We start from the raw sequence: 21,930 nt of genomic DNA, 5'->3' as shown, positions 1-21,930 counted from the left end.
GGATCCCATGTTGGGCGCCATGTTGGATCCCATGTTGGGTGCCATGTTGGGCGCCATCTTGGATCCCAAACGGGAAGTCACATGACCTAAACCGGAAGTCCTACATCCGCCATCAGTCCCAGTCTGTAGGCTGTTGGGTGCCATGTTGGACGCCATGTTGGATCCCGGATCCCATGCTGGATCCCACATTGGATCCCACGTTGGGCGCCATGTTGGTTCCCATGTTGGGCGCCATATTGGATCCCATGTTGGATCCCACACCGGAAGTCACATGACCTGAACAGGAAGTCCTACATCCGCCATCAGTCCCAGTCTTTAGGCTGTTGGTTCCCACGTTGGGCGCCATATTGGATCCCATACCGGAAGTCACATGATCCCAAGCACAAAGTCACATGATTCAAACCGGAAGCAACATGGCCGCCCTCAATCCCAGTCCGTGGGCTGGCAGATGCTGAGCGGGGCTGCGTTCTTCCTTCCAGCCGGGATACCGGGATAGAAGAGCGGCCAGATTTTCTCCTTAAACCCATTATTAAACGTGAAGAGATGAGACCGATCCGTCACGTTATAGAACGAAACCTCCCCGGCTTCATAATCCACAAAGACCCCGACGCGGGTCGGAGCCACTCGGGGTGTAATAGGGGTGAATGGGTTCGTTGTGGCCGCGTATCGATCCCCGTTCCATAACCTGACCCTCCAAAAGCCGCTTTGGGGCCCGGCGGCCATTTCCCCATTACGACAAACCGAATCCCCGCACACCCCGAGGGCCCAGTGGGTTTTACGGCCGACTTCAACCTCCCAGTAATGGCGGCCGGATGTGAAGCCCCTTGTGGCCAATACACACGGGTAGGAGGTGAAACGACGCTCGGTCACCGGCAGGTGGAGCTGACGAGTCGACACGAAACGGACGCTCTTACGGTCGGCTGATAAGACCAGGTTGGGGTGGGCTGTGTCGGGGTCCAGGGTGATGTCAGCTATGGGGGGATATAGGGGGTTATGGGGGGATATAGGGGGGATATGGGGGGATATGGGGGGATATGGGGGGATATAGGAGCTATAGGGGGGATATGGGGGGAAATAAGGGGGATACGGGGGGGATATGGGAGGAGATAAGGGGGTTTTGGGGGGGAGATAAGGGGGATATAGGGGGGATATAGGAGGAGATAAGGGGGTTATGGGGGGGAGATAAGGGGGATATAGGGGGTTATGGGGGGATATAGGGGGGTATGGGGGGGTATAGGGGGGATATGGGGGGATATAGGGGGGATATGAGGGGATATAGGGGGGATATGGGGGGATATGGGGGGATATGGGGGGATATAGGGGGGATATGGGGGGATATAGGGGGGTATGGGGAGGAGATAAGGGGGATATGGGGGGATATAGGGGGGTATGCGGGGGTATGGGGGGATATAGGGGGGTATGGGGGGGTATAGGGGGGTATGGGGGGATATAGGGGGTTATGGGGGGGTATAGGGGGGATATGGGGGGAGATAAGGGGGATATGGGGGGATATAGGGGGGTATGGGGGCATATAGGGGGGTATGGGGGGATATAGGGGATATGGGGGGATATGGGGTGGGCCGTGTCGGGGTCCAGGGTGATGTCACCTATGGGGGGATATAGGGGGTTATGGGGGGATATAGGAGGGATATGGGGGGATATGAGGGGATATAGGGGGGTTACGGGGGGAGATAAGGGGGATATGGGGGGATATAGGGGGGTATGGGGGGGTATAGGGGGGATATGGGGGGAGATAAGGGGGATATGGGGGGATATAGGGGGGTATGGGGGGATATAGGGGGGTATGGGGGGAGATAAGGGGGATATGGGGGGATATAGGGGGGTATGGGGGGAGACAAGGGGGATATGGGGGGAGATAAGAAGGATATGGGGGGAGATAAGGGGGATATAGGGGGATATAGGGGGATATGGGGGGATATAGGAGCTATAGGGGGGATATGGGAGAAGATAAGGGGGTTATGGGGGGATATAGGGGGTTATGGTGGAAGATAAGGGGGATATAGGGGGGATATGGCAGAAGATAAGGGGGTTATGGGCAGATATAGGGGGTTATGGGGGGAGATAAGGGGGATATAGGGGGTTATGGGGGGATATGGGCAGATATAGGGGGTTATGGGGGAGATATGGGAGGAGATAAGGGGGATATGAGGGGTTATGGGGGGATATAGGGGAGATATGGGGGGATACAGGAAGGATACAGGGGGGATATGGGGGATTATGGGGGAGATAAGAGGGATATGGGGGGGTTATAGGGGCTATAGAGGGGATATGGGAGAAGATAAGGGGGATATGGGGGGATATAGGGGGATATAGGAGGGATATGGGAGGTTATGGGGGGAGATAAGGGGGATATAGGGGGTTGTGGAGGGAGATAAGGAGGTTATGGGGGGATATAGGGGCTATACGGGGGATATGGGGGGAGATAAGGGGGATATGGAAGGATATAGGGGGTTATATAGGGGAGATAAGGGGGATATGGAGTGCTATGGGGGGGCTATGAGGTGTTATGGGGGGGCTATGGGGGGTTATAGGGCAGATATGGGGGGATATGGGGAGATAAGAAGGTTATAGGTGAGATATGGGGGGAGATAAGGGGGATGTGGGGGGAGATGGGGAAGGATATGGGGTGTCACAGGGGGATATGGGGGGAGATGGGGGAGGATATGGGGTGTCACAGGGGGATATGGGGGGATATGAGGGGTTATAGGCAGCTATGGGGTGGCTATGGGGCAGCTATGGGGCTGTTATGGGGTGGTTATGGGGCGGCTATGGGGCAGCTATGGGGCAGCTATGGGGCTGTTATGGGGCGGCTATGGGGCAGCTATGGGGCTGTTATGGGGTGGTGGTTATGGGGCAGCTATGGGGCAGCTATGGGGCAGCTATGGGGCAGTTATGGGGCAGCTATGGGGCAGTTATGGGGCGGCTATGGGGCAGCTATGGGTCCGACTCACCCAGCATGCTCCTGGCCATCCGTCGCAGTGTGAAGTATTGCCGGGGGAAGCTGAGGAAGTTGTGCTGCAGAGCAATGGGGACGGGGGGGGGGGGGACCCAATGCGACGCCGCCTCCTCACACCTGGGGGGGAACAAGGGGGGCAACGGGGGGGTCACGTGATCCGACCCCCCCCCACCTACCTCTATAACCCCCCCCCCATCCCCTCCCCCCCCCCGCTATGGGGTTGGGGGGGGGTTGGGTCTATGGGGACTATGGGGTTTGGAGGGGGGGGGTCCAGGACTATGGGGTTTGGGGTGGGGGTCTATGGGGTTTGGGGGGGGGGGGGTCCAGGACTATGGGGTTTGGGGTGGGGGTCTATGGGGTTTGGGGGCGGGGGGGCAGGTCTATGGGGACTATGGGGTTTGGGGAGGGGGGATCTGGGTCTATGGGGTCTATGGGGTCTATGGGGTTTTGGGGGGGGGGGGCAGGTCTATGGGGACTATGGGGTTGGGGGGGGTGTCTGTGACTATGGGGTTTCGGGAGGGGGGATCCGGGTCTATGGGGACTATGGGGTTTGGGGGGGGTTGGGGTCTATGGGGTTTGGGGTGGGGGTCTGGGACTATGGGGTTTGGGGGGAGGGGTCCAGGTCTATGGGGCTTGGGGTGGGGGTCTGGGTCTATGGGGTCTATGGGGTTTGTAGAGGGGGGTCCAGGACTATGGGGACTATGGGGTTTGGGGGGTTGGGGTCTATGGGGTTTGGGGGGGGGGGGGGGCAGGTCTATGGGGACTATGGGGTTTGGGGAGGGGGGATCTGGGTCTATGGGGACTATGGGGTTTGGGGGGGTCGGTGTCTATGGGGTTTGGGGGGGGGGCGTCCAGGTCTATGGGGTTTGGGGTGGGGGTCTGTGACTACGGGGTTTCAGGAGGGGGGATCTGGGTCTATTGGTCTATGGGGTTTGGGGAGGGGGGTCCAGGACTATGGGGACTATGGGGTTTGGGGGGGGGGTCCAGGACTATGGGGACTATGGGGTTTAGGGGGGGGGTCCAGGACTATGGGGACTATGGGGTTTGGGGGGGGGGGGGCAGGTCTATGGGGACTATGGGGTTTGGGGAGGGGGGATCTGGGTCTATGGGGTCTATGGGGTTTTGGGGGGGGGGGTTGGGTCTATGGGGACTATGGGGTTTGGGGGTCTTGGGGTCTATGGGGTTTGGGGAGGGGGGATCTGGGTCTATGGGGTTTGGGGGGGGGTCCGGGGGGGGCTGGAGCTCACCTGGCTAGCAGAGCTGGCAGGTCCTGGGGTGGGGAATGGGGGGGTCAGAGAATGAATGGGAGCAATAAGGAAACACATCCCACTGCATGCCCTTTATATCCCACCTGCAGCAGCTGCATCCCCTCCTGCATGCATCCCATCCCATTGCATCCCATCCCACTGCATGCATTTCTATCCCACCTGCAGCAGCTGCATCCCATCCCATTGCATGCCTTTATATCTCACCTGCAGCATCTGCATCCCCCCCTGCATGCATCCCATCCCATTGCATCCCATCCCATTGCATCCCTCCTACCCCATTGCATGCCTTTATATCCCACCTGCAGCAGCTGCATCCTCCCCTGCATGCATCCCCTCCTGCATGCATCCCATCCCATTGCATCCCATCACTCCCACCTGCAGCAGCTGCATCACCCCCTGCATGCATCGCATCCCATTGCATGCATCCCATCCCATTGCATCCCATCCCATTGCATGCATCCCATCCCATTGCATGCATCCCATCCCATTGCATGCATCCCATCCCATTGCATCCCTTCATATCCCACCTGCAGCAGCTGCATCCCCTCCTGCATGCATCCCATCCCACTGCATGCATCCCATCCCATTGCATCCCTTCTACCCCATTGCATGCCCTCCTATACCCATCCCATCCCACCTGCAGCAGCTGCATCCCCCCCTGCATGCATCCCATCCCACTGCATGCATCCCATCCCACTGCATGCCCTCCTACCCCATTGCATGCCCTTCATATCCAACCTGCAGCAGCTGCATCCCCCCCTGCATGCATCCCATCCCATTGCATCCCATCCCATTGCATCCCTTCTACCCCATTGCATGCCCTCCTATACCCATCCCATCCCACCTGCAGCAGCTGCATCCCCCCCTGCATGCATCCCATCCCACTGCATGCATCCCATCCCACTGCATGCATCCCATCCCACTGCACGCATCCCATCCCACTGCATGCATCCCACCCCACTGCATGCATCCCATCCCATTGCATGCCCTTCACATCCCACCTGCAGCAGCCGCATCCCCTCCTGCATGCATCCCATCCCATTGCATCCCATCCCATTGCATGCATCCCCCCCTGCACGCATCCCATTCCACTGCATGCCCTTCTATCCCACCTGCAGCAGCCGCATCCCCTCCTGCATGCACTTGTCCTGCAGGTACCGCAGCAGCTGCTGCAGGTGGTTGCGGCGCTGCAGGAGCTGCATGGCGTTGCGGCGCAGTTGCAGCAGGACGCTGCTCTCCTCGTCCTGCAGGCGCCGCTGCAGCCGCTGCTCCTCCTCCTCCAGCAGCCGGTGCAGCTCCTCAAACTCGGCGCTGATGCGCAGGCGATGCGACGACACCGAGCGCTATAGGGGGGAATGGGTTAATATGGGGGTTAATGAGGGATGGAGGGGGAATAGGGGGGGATAGGGGGATATAGGGGGATATGGGGGGGTATAGAGGGATATAGAGGGATATAGGGGGATATAGGGGGATATAGGGGGGTATAGGGGGATATAGGGGGATATAGGGGGATATAGGGGGATATAGGGGGGTATAGGGGGATATTGGGGGGTATAGGGGGATATAGGGGGATATGAGGGGGTATAGGGGGAAATGGGGGGATATAGGGGGGTATAGGGGTTAATAGGGGGATATAGGGGGGATACAGGGGGGTATAGGGGGATATAGGGGTTAATATGGGGGTTAATGGGGGGATGGAGGGGGATAGGGGGGGATAGGGGGGTATAGGGGGATATGGGGGGGTATGGGGGGGTATAGGGGGGTATGAGGGGGTATGAGGGGGTATGGGGGGGTATAGGGGGGTATAGGGGGATATGGGGGGGTATGGGGGGGTATGGGGGGGTATAGGGGGATATGGGGGGGTATGGGGGGGTATGGGGGGGTATGGGGGGGTATAGGGGGGTATAGGGGGGTATAGGGGGGTATAGGGGGGTATAGGGGGGTATAGGGGGGTATAGGGGGGTTAATGGGGGGATGGAGGGGGGATAGGGGGGTATAGGGGGATATAGGGGGATATAGGGGTTAATATGGGGGTTAATGGGGGGATGGAGGGGGGATAGGGGGATATAGGGGGATATAAGGGTTAATATGGGGGTTAATGGGGGGATGGAGGGGGATAGGGGGGATAGGGGGATATAGGGGGGATATAGGGGAATATAGGGGGGTATAGGGGTTAATGGGGGGATACAGGGGGGTATAGGGGCTAATAGGGGGGTACAGGGGTTAATAGGGGAATATAGGGGGATATAGGGGTTAATAGGGGGGATATAGGGGGGTATAGGAGTTAATAGGGGGGTACAGGGGGGTATAGGGGTTAATAGGGGTTAATAGGGGGATATAGGTGGATATAGGGAGATATAAGGGGGTAAAGGGGGATATACGGAGGTATAGGAGTTAATAGGGGGGTATAGGGCTTAATAGGGGGGTATAGAGAGATATAGGGGTTAATAGGGGAATATAGAGGGGTACAGGAGTTAATAGGGGGATATAGAGATTAATAGGGGGGTATAGGGGGATATAGGGGTTAATAGAGGAATATAGGGAGGTATAGGGGTTAATGGGGGTTAATAGGGGAATATAGGGAGGTATAGGGGTTAATGGGGGGGATAGGGGGATATAGGGGTTAATTGGGGATAATGGAGGATAATGGGGGGATATAGGAGTTAATTGGGGGTTAATGGGGTATAATGGGGGGATATAGGAGTTAATGGGGGGGATATAGGGGGATATAGGGGTTAATTGGGGTTAATTGGTGTTAATGGGTTTTAGCTCACCCTGATCTCGCCGTGTTTCCCGTCCTCCTGCGCTCGCTGCTGCTGCAGGTCGAGCAGCTGCTGCTCCAGCGGCTCCATGCAGCGCTGCAGCCGCTCCTGGGGGCAACAGGGGCATCTATGGGGCCTGCCCCATAGCACGGCCCCAGAGCCCCACATATCCACCCCATACCCCAGCATATCCCCCCATACAACCCCCATAGCCCCACATATCCACCCCATACAACCCCCATAGCCCCACATATCCACCCCATAACACATCGTATCCCCCCATAACCCCCATATAACCCCCCATACACCCCCAAATCCCCCTTCCATACCCCATACCCCCCCATATGACCCCCCAAACACCCCCTTATCCACCCCATACCCCATCGTATCCCCCCACATAACCCCCATATAACCCCATGTCCCCCCCATATAACCCCCATATCCCCCCATATAACCCCATGTCCCCCCCATATAACCCCCATATCCCCCCATATAACCCCCATATCCACCCCTTACCCCATCATATCCCCCCATATAACCCCATGTCCCCCCCATATAACCCCATATAACCCCCATATAATCCCATATAACCCCCATATAACCCCATATAACCCACCTTTCCCCTCCTGGCAGCCTCTTGCAGCCCCATCAGCTGATGGTGCCCATTGACACACCCCATACACCCCCATATAACCCCACATATAACCCCATATTCCCCCCCTATAGCCACATATAACCCCATATACCCCCCATATAACCCCATATAACCCTTATATCCCCCCATATAACCCCCATACATCCCCATATCCCCCCATATATCCCCATATAACCCCCATATCTCCCCATATCCCCCCATATAACCCCTATATAATCCCATATAACCCCATATAACCCCCATATAACCCCATATCCATCCCATATCTCCCCATATAACCCCATATAACCCCTATATCCCCCCATATAACCCCCATATAACCCCATACATCCCTATATCCCCCCACATAACCCACCTTTCCCTGCCTGGCAGCCTCTTGCAGCCCCACCAGCTGATGGTGCCCATTGACACACCCCATATACCCCTATATAACCCCATATAACCCCATATCCCCCCATATAACCCCCATATAACCCCCATATCCACCCCATACCCCATTCATATCCCCCCATATGACCCTATACACCCCCATATAACCCCCATATCTCCCCATATAACCCTATATCTCCCCATATAACCCCATATAACCCCCTATAGCTCCCATATAACCCCATATAACCCCTATATAATCCCATATAACCCCCATACATCCCCATATAACCCCCATACACCCCCATATAACCCCCATATCCCCCCATATAACCCCTATATCCCCCCATATCCCCCCATATAACCCACCTTTCCCTGCCTGGCAGCCTCTTGCAGCCCCATCAGCTGATGGTGCCCATTGACACACCCCATATCCATCCCATGTCCCCCCATATAACCCCTATATCCCCCATATAACCCCATATAACCCCCATATCTTCCCATATAACCCCTATATCCCCCCATATAACCCCCATATAACCCCATATACCCCTATATACCCCCATATAACCCCCATATGCCCCCATATAACCCGCATATAACCCCTATATCCCCCCATATCTCCCCATATCCCCCCATATACCCCCATATAACCCCATATAACCCCTATATCCCCCCATATCTCCCCATATCCCCCCATATAACCCCCATATCTCCCCATATAACCCCCATATAACCCCTATATCCCCCCATATCTCCCCATATCCCCCCATATAACCCCTATATCCCCCCATATAACCCCATATAACCCCATATATCCCCATGTAACCCCATATAACCCCATATAACCCACCTTTCCCCTCCTGGCAGCCTCTTGCAGCCCCACCAGCTGATGGTGCCCATTGATACACCCCATATCCATCCCATATAGACCCATATAACCCCATATAACCCCTATATCCCCCCATATAACCCCTATATCCCCCCATATAACCCCATATCTCCCCATATAACCCCATATAACCCACCTTTCCCTGCCTGGCAGCCTCCTGCAGCCCCACGAGCTGATGTTGCCCATTGACACACGTCACTTCGCACTGAGCGCACACAACCTTCATCTCCTCCATGCAGAACCTGCTCAGGGGTCTCCCATGTTCTTCACACCTCCCTTCCCCCTCCTCATCCTCCCCCTCCCCATTCACCCCCCCCCCAGCTTTCCTCTTCATAGCTCTCAGTTGTCGGGCCGCCTCCGCCATGTTGCCCAGTTGTCTATTGGGTCGGAACCGACGTCGTCTGGAGCTTTTCCGACATACGGGACATGGGTAAGAACCTTCCAGCCCTTCCCACCAACGGGTGATACAGGCACGGCAGAAATTGTGGCCGCAATCGATCAGAACCGGGTCCTGCAGGAACTCCAGGCACACAGAGCAGCTGGCTTCAACATGGAGGGTCTCCAGGGGGTCCGCCATGATGGATCTGGGGGGGGGGCTGGGGAGAGAATAGGAAGAAGAGGGTTAAATGGGAGGATAAGGGGTCCTAAGGGGGTCTTGAGGGTCCTAAGGGGCATATGGGGTCTTGGGGAGGGGGTTTGGGGTCCTAAGGGGGGGATTTGGGGAGGTAAAGGTGGCTTCGACATGGAGGGTCTCCAGGGGGTCCGCCATGATGGATTTGGGGGGGGGGGGCTGGGGAAAGAATAGCAAAAAGGGGGTTAAATGGGAGGATAGAGGGTCCAGAGGGTCCTAAGGGGGTCTTGAGGGTCTTGGGAGGGTCCTAAGGGGGGGTTTGGGGGGTTGAAGCTGGCTTTGACATGGAGGGTCTCCAGGGGGTCCGCCATGATGGATTCGGGGGGGGAGCTGGGGAAAGAACAGGAAAAAGGGGGTTAAATGGGAAAATGGGGGGGTCTGGGGGACTGGGGGGGGTCCTGAGGGGGTCTATGAGAGTCCTAAGGGGGATATGGGGTCCTAAAGGGGGGCTTTGGGGGGGATTTGGGGAGGTAAAGGTGGCTTCGACATGGAGGGTCTCCAGGGGGTCCGCCATGATGGATTTGGGGGGGGCTGGGGAAAGAACAGCAAAAAGGGGGTTAAAAGAGGAAAATGGGGGGTAATGAGGAACCTAAGGGGGTCTTGAGGGTCTTGGGAGGGTCCTAAGAGGGATTTGGGGTCCTAAGGGGGGGATTTGGGGGGTTTGGGGGGTGAAGCTGGCTTTGACATGGAGGGTCTCCAGGGGGTCCGCCATGATGGATTGGGGGGGGGGCTGGGGAAAGAATAGCAAAAATGGGGTTAAATAGGAGGAAAATGGGGGGTAATGGGGGTCCTAAGGGGGTCTTGAGGGTCTTGGGAGGGTCCTAAGGGGGGTCTGGGGGGGATTTGGGGTCCTAAGGGGGGCATTCGGGGGGGTGAAGCTGGCTTTGACATGGAGGGTCTCCAGGGGGTCCGCCATGATGGATCTGGGGGGGGGGCTGGGGAAAGAATAGCAAAAAGGGGGTTAAATAGGAGGAAAATGGGGGGTAATGAGGGTCCTAAGGGTCTTGGGAGGGTCCTAAAGGGGGGGTTTGGGGGGGATTTGGGGTCCTAACGGGGGGGGGTTTGGGGAGGTAAAGGTGGCTTCAACGTGGAGGGTCTCCAGGGGGTCCGCCATGTTGGATTTGGGGGGGGGGCTGGGGAGAGAACAGCAAAAAGAGGGTTAAATGGGAATATGGGGGGGTCTGGGGGGGTCCTGGGGGTCCTGAGGGGAATATGGGGTCCTAAGGGGGGGATTTGGGGTAGATCTGGGGGGACAATGGGGAGGCAATGCAGCTGGCTTCGACATGGAGGGTCTCCAGGGGGTCCGCCATGTTGGATTTGGGGGGGGGGCTGGGGAGAGAACAGCAAAAATGGGGTTAAATGGGAGGATAAGGGGTCCTAAGGGGGTCCTGATGGGGGCTGAGGGGGTCCTGAGGGGGTCTATGAGGGTCCTATGGGGGGTTTTGGGGGGATTTGGGGTCCTAACGGGGGGGGGTTTGGGGAGGTAAAGGTGGCTTCAACATGGAGAGTCTCCAGGGGGTCCGCCATGTTGGATTTGGGGGGGGAGCTGGGGAAAGAATAGGAAGAAGAGGGTTAAATGGGAGGATAAGGGGTCATGAGGGGGTCCTGGGGGTCCTGAGGGGGTCCTGAGGGTCCTAAGGGGGTCTTGAGGGTCTTGGGAGGGTCCTAAGGGGGGTATGGGGTCCTAAGGGGGGGATTTGGGGGGAGTGAAGCTGGCTTCAACATGGAGGATCTCCAGGGGGTCCGCCATGTTGGATTGGGGGGGGGGCTGGGGAAAGAATAGCAAAAATGGGGTTAAAAGAGGAAAATGGGGGGGTCCTGGGGGTCCTAAGGGGGAAGAGGGGGGTCTATGAGGGTCCTAAGGGGGTTTGGGGGGGATATGGGGTCCTAAGGGGGGGGATTTGGGGGGATGAAGCTGGCTTCAACATGGAGGGTCTCCAAGGGGTCCGCCATGATGGATTGGGGGGGGGCTGGGGAGAGAATAGCAAAAATGGGGTTAAATGGGAGGATAAGGAGCCCTAAGGGGATCCTAAGGGGGTCTTGAGGGTCCTAAGGGGGGTATGGGGTCATAAGGGGGGGATCTGGGGGGGTTTGGGGTGGGTGAAGCTGGCTTTGACATGGAGGGTCTCCAGGGGGTCCGCCATGATGGATTTGGGGGGGGGGGGGCTGGGAAAAGAATAGCAAAAAGGGGGTTAAATGGGATCCTGAGGGGGTCCAGAGGGTCCTAAGGGGGTCTTCAGGGTCTTGGGAGGGTCCTAAGGGAGATTTGGGGTCCTAAGGGGGGGATTTGGGGGGGTGAAGCTGGCTTTGACATGGAGGGTCTCCAGGGGGTCCGCCATGATGGATTTGGGGGGGGGCTGGGGAGAGAACAGCAAAAAGGGGGCTAAATGGGATCCTGAGGGGGTCCTGAGGGTCCTAAGGGGGTCTTGAGGGTCTTGGGAGGGTCCTAAGGGAGATTTGGGGTCCTAAGGGGGGGATTTGGGGGGAATTTGGGGGGACTTGGGGGGTTGAAGCTGGCTTCAACATGGAGGGTCTCCTGGGGGTCCGCCATGATGGATTTGGGGGGGGGCTGGGGAAAGAACAGCAAAAAGGGGGTTAAATAGGAGGAAAATGGGGGGTAATGGGGGTCCTGGGGGGGGCTGAGGGGGTCCTGAAGGGGTCTTGAGGGTCCTAAGGGGGGTTTGGGGTCCTAAGGGGGGGGTTTGGGGTGGGTGAAACTGGCTTCAACATGGAGGGTCTCCAGGGGGTCCGCCATGATGGATTTGGGGGGGGGCTGGGGAAAGAACAGCAAAAAGGGGGTTAAATGGGAGGATAAGGAGTCCTAAGGGGGTCCTAAGGGGGTCCTGGGGGTCCTGAGTGGGATATGGGGTCCTAAGGAGGGGATTTGGAGGGGTTTGGGGGGGTGAAGCTGGCTTCAACATGGAGGGTCTCCAGGGGGTCCGCCATGATGGATTGGGGGGGGGGCTGGGGAGACAATAGCAAAAATGGGGTTAAATAGGAGGAAAATGGGGGGTAATGAGGGTCCTGAGGGTCCTAAGGGTCTTGGGAGGGTCCTAAAGGGGGGTTTGGGGGGGTGAAACTGGCTTTGACATGGAGGGTCTCCAGGGGGTCCGCCATGATGGATCTGGGGGGGGGGGCTGGGGAAAGAACAGCAAAAAGGGGGTTAAAGAAGGAAAATAAGGTGTCCTGGGGGTCCTGAGGGTCTTGGGAGGGTCCTAAAGGGGGGTTTGGGGGGGATTTGGGTTCCTAAGGGGGGGGGTTTGGGGAGATAAAGCTGGCTTCAACATGGAGGGTCTCCAGGGGGTCCGCCATGTTGGATTGGGGGGGGGGCTGGGGAAAGAATAGCAAAAATGGGGTTAAATGGGATCCTGAGGGGGTCCTGAGGGTCCTAAGGGGGTCTTGAGGGTCTTGGGAGGGTCCTAAGGGAGATTTGGGGTCCTAAGGAGTGGATTTGGGGGGAATTTGGGGGGACTTGGGGGGCTGAAGCTGGCTTTGACACAGAGGGTCTCCAGGGGGTCCGCCATGATGGATTCAGGGGGGGGCTGGGGAGAGAATAGGAAGAAGAGGGTTAAATAGAAGGATAGGGGGTCATGAGGGGGTCCTGGGGGTCCTAAGGGGGTCTATGAGGGTCCTATAGGGGGCTTGGGGGGGATTTGGGGTCCTAAAGGGGGGGATTTGGGGAGGTAAAGGTGGCTTCAACATGGAGGGTCTCCAGGGGGTCCGCCATGATGGATTGGGGGGGGGCGGGGAGAGAACAGCAAAAAGGGGGTTAAATAGGAGGAAAATGGGGGGTAATGGGGGTCCTAAGGGGGTCCTGGGGGTCTTGAGGGGGTCTATGAAGGTCCTAAGGGGGGTATGGGGTCCTAAGGGGGGGATTAGGGGGGTGAAGCTGGCTTTGACATGGAGGGTCTCCAGGGGGTCCGCCATGATGGATTTGGGGGGGGGGGCTGGGGAGAGAACAGCAAAAAGGGGGTTAAATAGGAGGAAAATGGGGGGTAATGGGGGTCCTGGGGGGGGGGCTGAGGGGGTCCTGAAAGGGTCTTGAGGGTCCTAAGGGGGGTATGGGGTCCTAAGGGGGGGATTAGGGGGGTGAAGCTGGCTTTGACATGGAGGGTCTCCAGGGGGTCCGCCATGATGGATTGGGGGGGGGCTGGGGAGGGTCTATAGGGCCCTATGGAGGGTCTATAGGGCCCCACTGAACTCCTATAGGATCCCCATGGAGCCCCAATTAGACCCCATATAATCTCTATAGGAATCTATAGGGCCCCACACAACACCTATAGGATCCCTATAGGACCCCAAGAAGACCCCATATAATCCCTATAGGAACCTATGGGGTGTCTATAGGGCCCCACACAACACCTATAGGATCCCTATAGGACCCCAATTAGACCCCATATAATCCCTATAGGAACCTATGGGGTGTCTATAGGGCCCCACACAACACCTATAGGATCCCTATAGGACCCCAAGAAGTCCCCATATAATCCCTATAGGAACCTATAGGGCGTCTATAGGGCCCCATGGAGGGTCTATAGGGCCCCACTGAACTCCTATAGGATCCCCATGGAGCCCCAATTAGACCCCATATAATCTCTATAGGAATCTATAGGGCGTCTATAGGGCCCCACACAACACCTATAGGATCCCTATAGGACCCCAATTAGACCCCATATAATCCCTATAGGAACCTATGGGGTGTCTATAGGGCCCTATGGAGGGTCTATAGGGCCCCACACAACACCTATAGGATCCCTATAGGACCTCAAGAAGACCCCATATAATCCCTATAGGAACCTATGGGGTGTCTATAGGGCCCCACACAACACCTATAGGATCCCTATAGGACCCCAATTAGACCCCATATAATCCCTATAGGAACCTATGGGGTGTCTATAGGGCCCCACAGAACACCTATAGGATCCCTATAGGACCCCAATTAGACCCCATATCATCTCTATAGGAGTCTATAGGGCCCCACAGAACACCTATAGGATCCCTATAGGACCTCAAGAAGTCCCCATATAATCCCTATAGGAACCTATGGGGTGTCTATAGGGCCCTATGGAGGGTCTATAGGGCCCCACAGAACACCTATAGGATCCCTATAGGACCCCAATTAGACCCCATATAATCCCTATAGGAACCTATGGGGCGTCTATAGGGCCCTATGGAGGGTCTATAGGGCCCCACTGAACTCCTATAGGATCCCACCGGAAGCCTCATAGAACAACTATAGGATCCCATAGATGGGGGTCTTATATAGGGCCTTCAGGGCCTCAATAGAGCCCCATTGAGCACCTATAGGGTCTCTATAGGGTTTCCATAGGGTTTATATAGGGTTATATAGGGTTATATAGGGTTATATAGGGTTTTTATAGGGTTTCCATAGGACCCGCCGCCGCTCCCAACTCACCGCTACGCAGCTCCGCCCCCGGAAGTGACGCAAAAATCCAGCCGCCGGAAGTGACGTGTAACACACACACAGGAAGCAACGTCATCACCGTGCGCCACGCCCTCCGCAGGAATCCCCGCCCCTTCCGCCCGTAAGGCGACCAATGGGAAGCCGTAGAACGTAGCAAGCCCCGCCTCTCTGAGGGCCGCTCAGCCAATGGGAGCGGAGAGCGGCGCGATGGCGGCGGTGCGGGACCGGGAGGCGCTGCAGCGGCTCAACTTCCTATTCCAGGTCCTATGGGGGTCTATGGGGGTCCTATGGGGCTTATGGGGGTCGGTTTATGGGGGTCCTATGGGGCTTATGGGGGTCTTATGGGGGTCCTATGGGAGGTCTATGGGGGTTCCTGTGGGGCCTATGGGGGTCCTATGGGGGTCCTAGTGGGGTCCTATGGGGCAGGAGGGGTCCTATGGGGGTCCTATGGGGCAGAAGAGGCTTATGGGGGCCCTATAAGGGTCCTAATGGGGTCCTATGGGGCAGGAAGGGGTTTATGGGGGTCCTATGGGGAGTCCTATGGGGCTTATGGGGGGTCTTATGGGGCAGGGGGGGCTCATGGGGGTCCTAATGGGGTCCTATGGGGCAGGAGGGCTTATGGGGAGGTCCTATGGGGGGTCCTATGGGGCAGGAGGGATTTATGGGGGTCCTATGGGGCAGAAGAGGCTTATGGGGGTCCTAATGGGGTCCTATGGGGCAGGAAGGGGGTTTATGGGGGTCCTATGGGCAGTCTATGGGGGTCCTATGGGGCAGGAGGGGCTTATGGGGGGCTGGTGGGGGTCCTATGGGGCAGGAGATGTTCCTATGGGGCTATGGGTGCAGCTATGGGGCTGGCTGTTTCTCTATGGGGCTGGGTGTTGTTCTATGGGTCTGTGGTTGCAGCTATGGGGCTGGCTGTTTCTCTATGGGGCAGGACGTCCCTTTAACCCCCATTGTACCCCCCAGGCCGCTCACTGGGTGCTGCCCCACAGCCCGGCCCTGTCCCGCTTCTACCTGAGCACCCAACGTGGAGCAGCGCGACGCCTGGTGCTGCGCCTGTCAGTTATGGGGCACAAAGTGGGGGGGGGAACATAAAGTGGGGCAGACCCCCCCACACACACCGTGACCCACAACTGCCCCACAAGTGACCCCTAACTGCCCCCCCCCCCCCCCCCCGTTCCTGCCCCATAGAGACCCCTCAATCAAACGGGCCGTGTGTCAGCGCTGCTGTGCCCCATTGATGCCCGGGGGGAGGCAGAGGCTGCGTGGTGAGTTGGGGGCTGGGGGGGGTAAGGGGGTGGCTATAGGGCGGGGGGGTGGCTATAGGGCGGCTATGGGGTAGAGTGGGGGTGGCTGTGGGGGGGCTATGGGGCAGAGCTGTTGGTTATGGGGCAGAGCTGATGGCTGTGGGGCAAAGGATGAGGGTTATGGGGTGGCTATAGGGTAGCTATGGGGCAGAGGATGATGGTTGTGGGGCAGCTATGGGGCAGAGCTGTTGGTTATGGGGCAGAGCTGATGGCTATGGGGCAAAGGATGAGGGTTATGGGGTGGCTATAGGGTAGCTATGGGGCAGAGGATGATGGTTATGGGGCAGGGCTGATGGCTTTGGGGTGGTTATGGGGCAGAGCTGATGGTTATGGGGTGGCTATAGGGCAGCTATGGGGCAGAGGATGATGGCTATGGGGCAGCTATGGGGCAGAGGATGATGGCTATAGGGCAGCTATGGGGCAGAGGATGATGGTTATGGGGCAGGGCTGATGGCTTTGGGGTGGTTATGGGGCAGCTATCGGGCAGAGCTGATGGTTATGGGGTGGCTATAGGGCAGCTATGGGGCAGAGGATGACGGCTATGGGGCAGGCGGGTGCCGCCGTCCCCGCGTGTTGCAGCGCTGCGGTTTCTGTTCCCGCCGCCGCCGCCTTCTGTGCCCGCCCAGGCCACGCCCTCTCCCGACTTCTACCCGGCAACAACGCGACGCCGCGCCCGGATTGGCTCCCGAAGACGACGCGCCCGCCCAATGAGAGCGTCCGCGCGGCAATAACCTTATTTTATTGGTCGAGCTCGGTGTGAAACGGGAAGTAGGCGGGGCTAACACTCGTCCTCCCCCAGCAGAGCGAAGGGATTGGCTGAGCGGCCGTCGGGGGGCGGGCTCTCGTCAGGCTCCTCCCCCTCGCTGTCGCCGGAAGCGGAAGTGGAGTCTCCTCCTCCCCGGGTGGGGGCGGGGTCGGACCGGAAATGAGCAACGAGCGGAGACCGGAAGTGTCCGGGTGGGAGCGCCAATGGGCTGCGGGATAGGGCGGGATGTGTGTCACCCTATAGGTCCTATAGGGGATGTGGATGTCCTATAGGGGCTGTGTGTGTCCTATAGGGGCTGTGTGTGTCCCTATATGTCCTATAGGAGCTGTGTGTGTCCCTATATGTCCTATAGGGGCTGTGTGTCCTATAGGGGCTGTGTGTCCTATAGGGGCTGTGTGTGTCCTATAGGGGCTGTGTGTGTCCTATAGGGGCTGTGTGTGACCCTATATGTTCTATAGGGGCTGTGTGTGTCCCTATATGTCCTATAGGGGCTGTGTGTGTCCTATAGGGGCTGTGTGTGACCCTATATGTTCTATAGGGGCTGTGTGTGTCCCTATATGTCCTATAGGGGCTGTGTGTGTCCTATAGGGGCTGTGTGTGTCCTATAGGAGCTCTGTGTGTCCTATAAGGGCTGTGTGTGTCCCTATATGTTCTATAGGGGCTGTGTGTGTCCTATAGGAGCTGTGTGTGTCCCTATGTGTCCTATAGGGGCTGTATGTGTCCCTATGTGTCCTATAGGAGCTGTGTGTGTCCTATAGGTCCTATAGGGGCTGTGTGTGTCCCTATGTGTCCTATAGGAGCTGTGTGTGTCCCTATATGTCCTATAGGGGCTGTGTGTGTCCCTATATGTCCTATAGGGGCTGTGTGTGTCCCTATATGTCCTATAGGAGCTGTGTGTGTCCCTATATGTCCTATAGGAGCTGTGTGTGTCCCTATATGTCCTATAGGGGCTGTGTGTGTCCCTATATGTCCCATAGGGGCTGTGTGTGTCCTATAAGGGCTGTGTGTGTCCCTATATGTCCTATAGGAGCTGTGTGTGTCCTATAAGGGCTGTGTGTGTCCCTATATGTCCTATAGGGGCTGTGTGTGTCCTATAGGAGCTGTGTGTGTCCCTATATGTCCTATAGGGGCTGTGTGTGTCCCATAGGAGCTGTGTGTGTCCCTATATGTCCTATAGGGGCTGTGTGTGTCCCATAGGAGCTGTGTGTGTCCCTATATGTCCTATAGGGGCTGTGTGTGTCCTATAGGGGCTGTGTGTGTCCTATAGGGGCTGTGTGTGTCCCTATATGTCCTATAGGGGCTGTGTGTGTCCCATAGGAGCTGTGTGTGTCCCTATATGTCCTATAGGGGCTGTGTGTGTCCTATAGGGGCTGTGTGTGTCCTATAGGAGCTGTGTGTGTCCTATAGGGGCTGTGTGTGTCCCTATATGTCCTATAGGGGCTGTGTGTGTCCCATAGGAGCTGTGTGTGTCCCTATATGTCCTATAGGGGCTGTGTGTGTCCTATAGGGGCTGTGTGTGTCCCTATATGTCCTATAGGGGCTGTGTGTGTCCTATAGGGGCTGTGTGTGTCCCTATATGTCCTATAGGGGCTGTGTGTGTCCTATAGGGGCTCTGTGTGTCCCTATGTGTCCTATAGGGGCTGTGTGTGTCCTATAGGAGCTGTGTGTGTCCCTATATGTCCTATAGGGGCTGTGTGTGTCCTATAGGGGCTGTGTGTGTCCTATAGGAGCTGTGTGTGTCCCTATATGTCCTATAGGGGCTGTGTGTGTCCCATAGGAGCTGTGTGTGTCCCTATATGTCCTATAGGGGCTGTGTGTGTCCCATAGGAGCTGTGTGTGTCCCTATATGTCCTATAGGGGCTGTGTGTGTCCTATAGGGGCTGTGTGTGTCCTATAGGAGCTGTGTGTGTCCTATAGGGGCTGTGTGTGTCCCTATATGTCCTATAGGGGCTGTGTGTGTCCCATAGGAGCTGTGTGTGTCCCTATATGTCCTATAGGGGCTGTGTGTGTCCTATAGGGCTGTGTGTGTCCCTATATGTCCTATAGGGGCTGTGTGTGTCCTATAGGGGCTGTGTGTGTCCCTATATGTCCTATAGGGGCTGTGTGTGTCCCATAGGAGCTGTGTGTGTCCCTATATGTCCTATAGGGGCTGTGTGTGTCCTATAGGGGCTGTATGTGTCCCTATGTGTCCTATAGGAGCTGTGTGTGTCCTATAGGGGCTGTGTGTGTCCCTATATGTCCTATAGGGGCTGTGTGTGTCCTATAGGGGCTGTGTGTGTCCCTATATGTCCTATAGGGGCTGTGTGTGTCCTATAGGAGCTGTGTGTGTCCCTATATGTCCTATAGGGGCTGTGTGTGTCCTATAGGGGCTGTGTGTGTCCTATAGGAGCTGTGTGTGTCCCTATATGTCCTATAGGGGCTGTGTGTGTCCCATAGGAGCTGTGTGTGTCCCTATGTGTCCTATAGGGGCTGTGTGTGTCCTATAGGGGCTGTGTGTGTCCCTATATGTCCTATAGGGGATGTTTGTGCCCCATAGGAGCTCTGTGTGTCCTATAGGGGCTGTGTGTGTCCCTATGTGTCCTATAGGGGCTGTGTGTGTCCGATAGGAGCTGTGTGTGTCCTATGTGTCCTATAGGGGCTGTATGTGTCCCTATGTGTCCTATAGGAGCTGTGTGTGTCCTATAGGGGCTGTGTGTGTCCTATAGGGTCTGTATGTATCCCTATATGTTCTATAGATGCTATACATTGACTCACCGCTCTGTGTCCCATACCCCGGTGGCTCCATCTGTAGCAGTATCTGCCCACTGGCCGCCATTCTCAGGATGTGTGTCCCTATGTGTCCTATAGGGGCTGTGTGTGTCCTATAGGGGCTGTGTGTGTCCTATGTGTCCTATAGGGGCTGTGTGTGTCCTATAGGGGCTGTGTGTGTCCCTATATGTCCTATAGGGGCTGTATGTGTCCCATAGGAGCTGTGTATGTCCCATAGTAGCTGTGTGTGTCCCTATGTGTCCCATAGGGGCTGTGTGTGTCCCTATATGTCCTATAGATGTGATATATCTCCTATACTCACCGCTCTGTGTCCCGTACCCCGGTGGCTCCATCTGTAGCAGTAGTTGCCCACTTGCTGCCATTCTCAGGATGCTGTTGGCTGCCCTGTACACGTCGTGTCGCGCTGCTCGCGCCGTCCTGTAACCGCGTTTCTCTGCCCACGCTGCACAGAGACACCGAGAGTCAGAACCGAACCGGAACCGATTTGGGTCCATTTCAACCCAAAGGGAAGGGCAGAACCAGAACCAATTCAGGCCTATTTCAACCCAAAGAGATGGGCAGAACCAAACCAGAACCAATTCAGGTCCATTTGAACCCAAAGTGAAGGGCAGAACCAGACTCAATTGGGGGCCATTTCAACCCAAAGTGAAGGGCAGAACCAAACCCAATCCAATTCAGGTCCATTTGAACCCAAAGGGAAGAGCAGAATCGAACCAGAACCAATTCAGGTCCATTTCAACCCAAAGTGAAGGGCAGAACTGATTTGGGTCCATTTGAACACAAAGTGAAGGGCAGAACCGAACCGGACCCAATTTGGTCCCATTTGAACCCAAAGGGAAGGACAGAACCAAACCAGAACCCGTTCAGGTCCATGTGAACCCAAAGTGAAGGGCAGAACCGAACCAGACCCAATTCAGGTCCCTTTCAATGGGTCCATTTCAACCCAAAGTGAAGGAAAGAACCAAACTGGAACCAATTCAGGCCCATTTCAACCCAAAATGAAGGGCAGAACCGAACCGAACCCAATTCGGGTCCATTTCAACCCAAAATGAGGGGCAGAGCCGAATCAAACCCAATTCAGCCCCATTTCAACAGGTCCATGTGAAGCCAAAGTGAAGAACAGAACCAAACCTGACCCAATTTGGGTCCATTTCAACCCAAAGTGAAGGGCAGAACCGAACCGGACCCAATTTGGTCCCATTTGAACCCAAAGGGAAGGGGCAGAACCGAACCAGACCCAATTCAGGCCCATTTCAGTGGGTCTACTTGAATCCCAAGTGAAGGCAGAACCGAACCAGACCCGATTTGGGCCCATTTGAGCCCAAAATAAAGACTTTTACCTTCACAAATGTCCCACGCTGTCCATCCCGCCGGGTTGGAGGGGGGGCGCAGGCCAAGGAGGGACGGGAGAGGAAGGCGGGAGGCCAGGAAACCTACGGCTGAATAGGGCTCCTGTAATTGGGAGATGGGGTACACACCTGCCAGGACCTGGATGGGGGGGAAAGTAATTAACACTGTGTTAATTAGGGGGGAAGAAGTAATTAACACTGTGTTAATTGGGGCTCCATGGCTGAATAGGGCTCCTGTAATTGGGAGATGGGGTACACCCCTGCCAGGACCTGGATGGGGGGGGAAGTAATTAACATAGTGTTAATTAGGGGTTAATTAGGGCTCCTGTAATTGGGAGATGGGGTACACCCCTGCCAGGACCTGGATGGGGGGGGGAGCAATTAACACTGTGTTAATTAGGGGTTAAATAGGGCTCCTGTAATTGGGAGATGGGGTACACCCCTGCCAGGACCTGGATGGGGGGGAAAGTAATTAACACTGTGTTAATTAGGGGGGAAGAAGTAAATTAACACTGTGTTAATTGGGGCTCCATGGCTGAATAGGGCTCCTGTAATTGGGAGATGGGGTACACCCCTGCCAGGACCTGGATGAGGGGGGAAGTAATTAACACTGTGTTAATTAGGGGTTAATTAGGAGTTAATTAGGGCTCCTGTAATTGGGAGATGGGGTACACCCCTGCCAGGACCTGGATGGGGGGGAGGATGTAATTAACACTGTGTTAATTAGGGGTTAATTAGGGCTCCTGCAGCTGGGAGATGG

The 21,930-nt window shown here is 56.4% G+C and overlaps 2 protein-coding genes and 1 long non-coding RNA gene across 5 annotated transcripts; 1 reads left to right on the top strand and 2 right to left on the bottom strand.

Moving 5' to 3' along the window:
- Positions 1–376: 376 nt before the first annotated feature.
- On the bottom strand, positions 377–15,099 carry TRIM39 (tripartite motif containing 39). Of its 3 annotated transcripts, XM_085535281.1 has the most exons (8): positions 14,971–15,099; positions 13,452–13,501; positions 9,060–9,470; positions 7,020–7,115; positions 5,358–5,588; positions 4,225–4,247; positions 2,973–3,094; positions 377–971 (listed from the first exon to the last, which is right to left on the bottom strand). In XM_085535281.1, the coding sequence occupies exons 1-8, from the start codon at positions 15,053–15,055 to the stop codon at positions 424–426; spliced, it is 1,566 nt and encodes a 521-aa protein (XP_085391407.1). In that variant the 5' UTR covers positions 15,056–15,099; the 3' UTR covers positions 377–423. The 3 variants fall into 3 exon arrangements, with proteins under 3 accessions (XP_085391407.1, XP_085391408.1, XP_085391409.1); XM_085535282.1 differs by lacking the exon at positions 13,452–13,501 and having other exon boundaries at positions 9,060–9,519; positions 14,971–15,035; XM_085535283.1 differs by lacking the exons at positions 9,060–9,470; positions 13,452–13,501; positions 14,971–15,099 and adding an exon at positions 8,885–8,970.
- Positions 15,100–15,160: 61 nt separating this feature from the next.
- Positions 15,161–17,099, top strand: RPP21 (ribonuclease P subunit p21). Its single transcript, XM_085535284.1, has 4 exons — positions 15,161–15,240; positions 15,946–16,037; positions 16,171–16,247; positions 16,913–17,099. Exons 1-4 carry the CDS (start codon positions 15,166–15,168, stop codon positions 17,044–17,046), a joined length of 378 nt encoding a protein of 125 aa, XP_085391410.1. The 5' UTR covers positions 15,161–15,165; the 3' UTR covers positions 17,047–17,099.
- LOC107307089 (uncharacterized) lies at positions 17,010–21,332 on the bottom strand. The gene is made up of 3 exons (XR_014941796.1): positions 21,162–21,332; positions 20,123–20,263; positions 17,010–17,260 (listed from the first exon to the last, which is right to left on the bottom strand). It is a non-coding gene; the product is annotated as an uncharacterized LOC107307089 (long non-coding RNA).
- Positions 21,333–21,930: the final 598 nt, after the last annotated feature.

The sequence above is a fragment of the Coturnix japonica genome, unplaced genomic scaffold (assembly GCF_054131305.1).
Source record: "Coturnix japonica strain WE unplaced genomic scaffold, WE-NBRP24 Scf114, whole genome shotgun sequence".
NCBI classification, from domain to species: Eukaryota; Metazoa; Chordata; class Aves; order Galliformes; family Phasianidae; genus Coturnix; species Coturnix japonica.
Note: the sequence above shows the minus strand (reverse complement) of the source record. Positions and strands in the feature narration are given on the sequence as shown.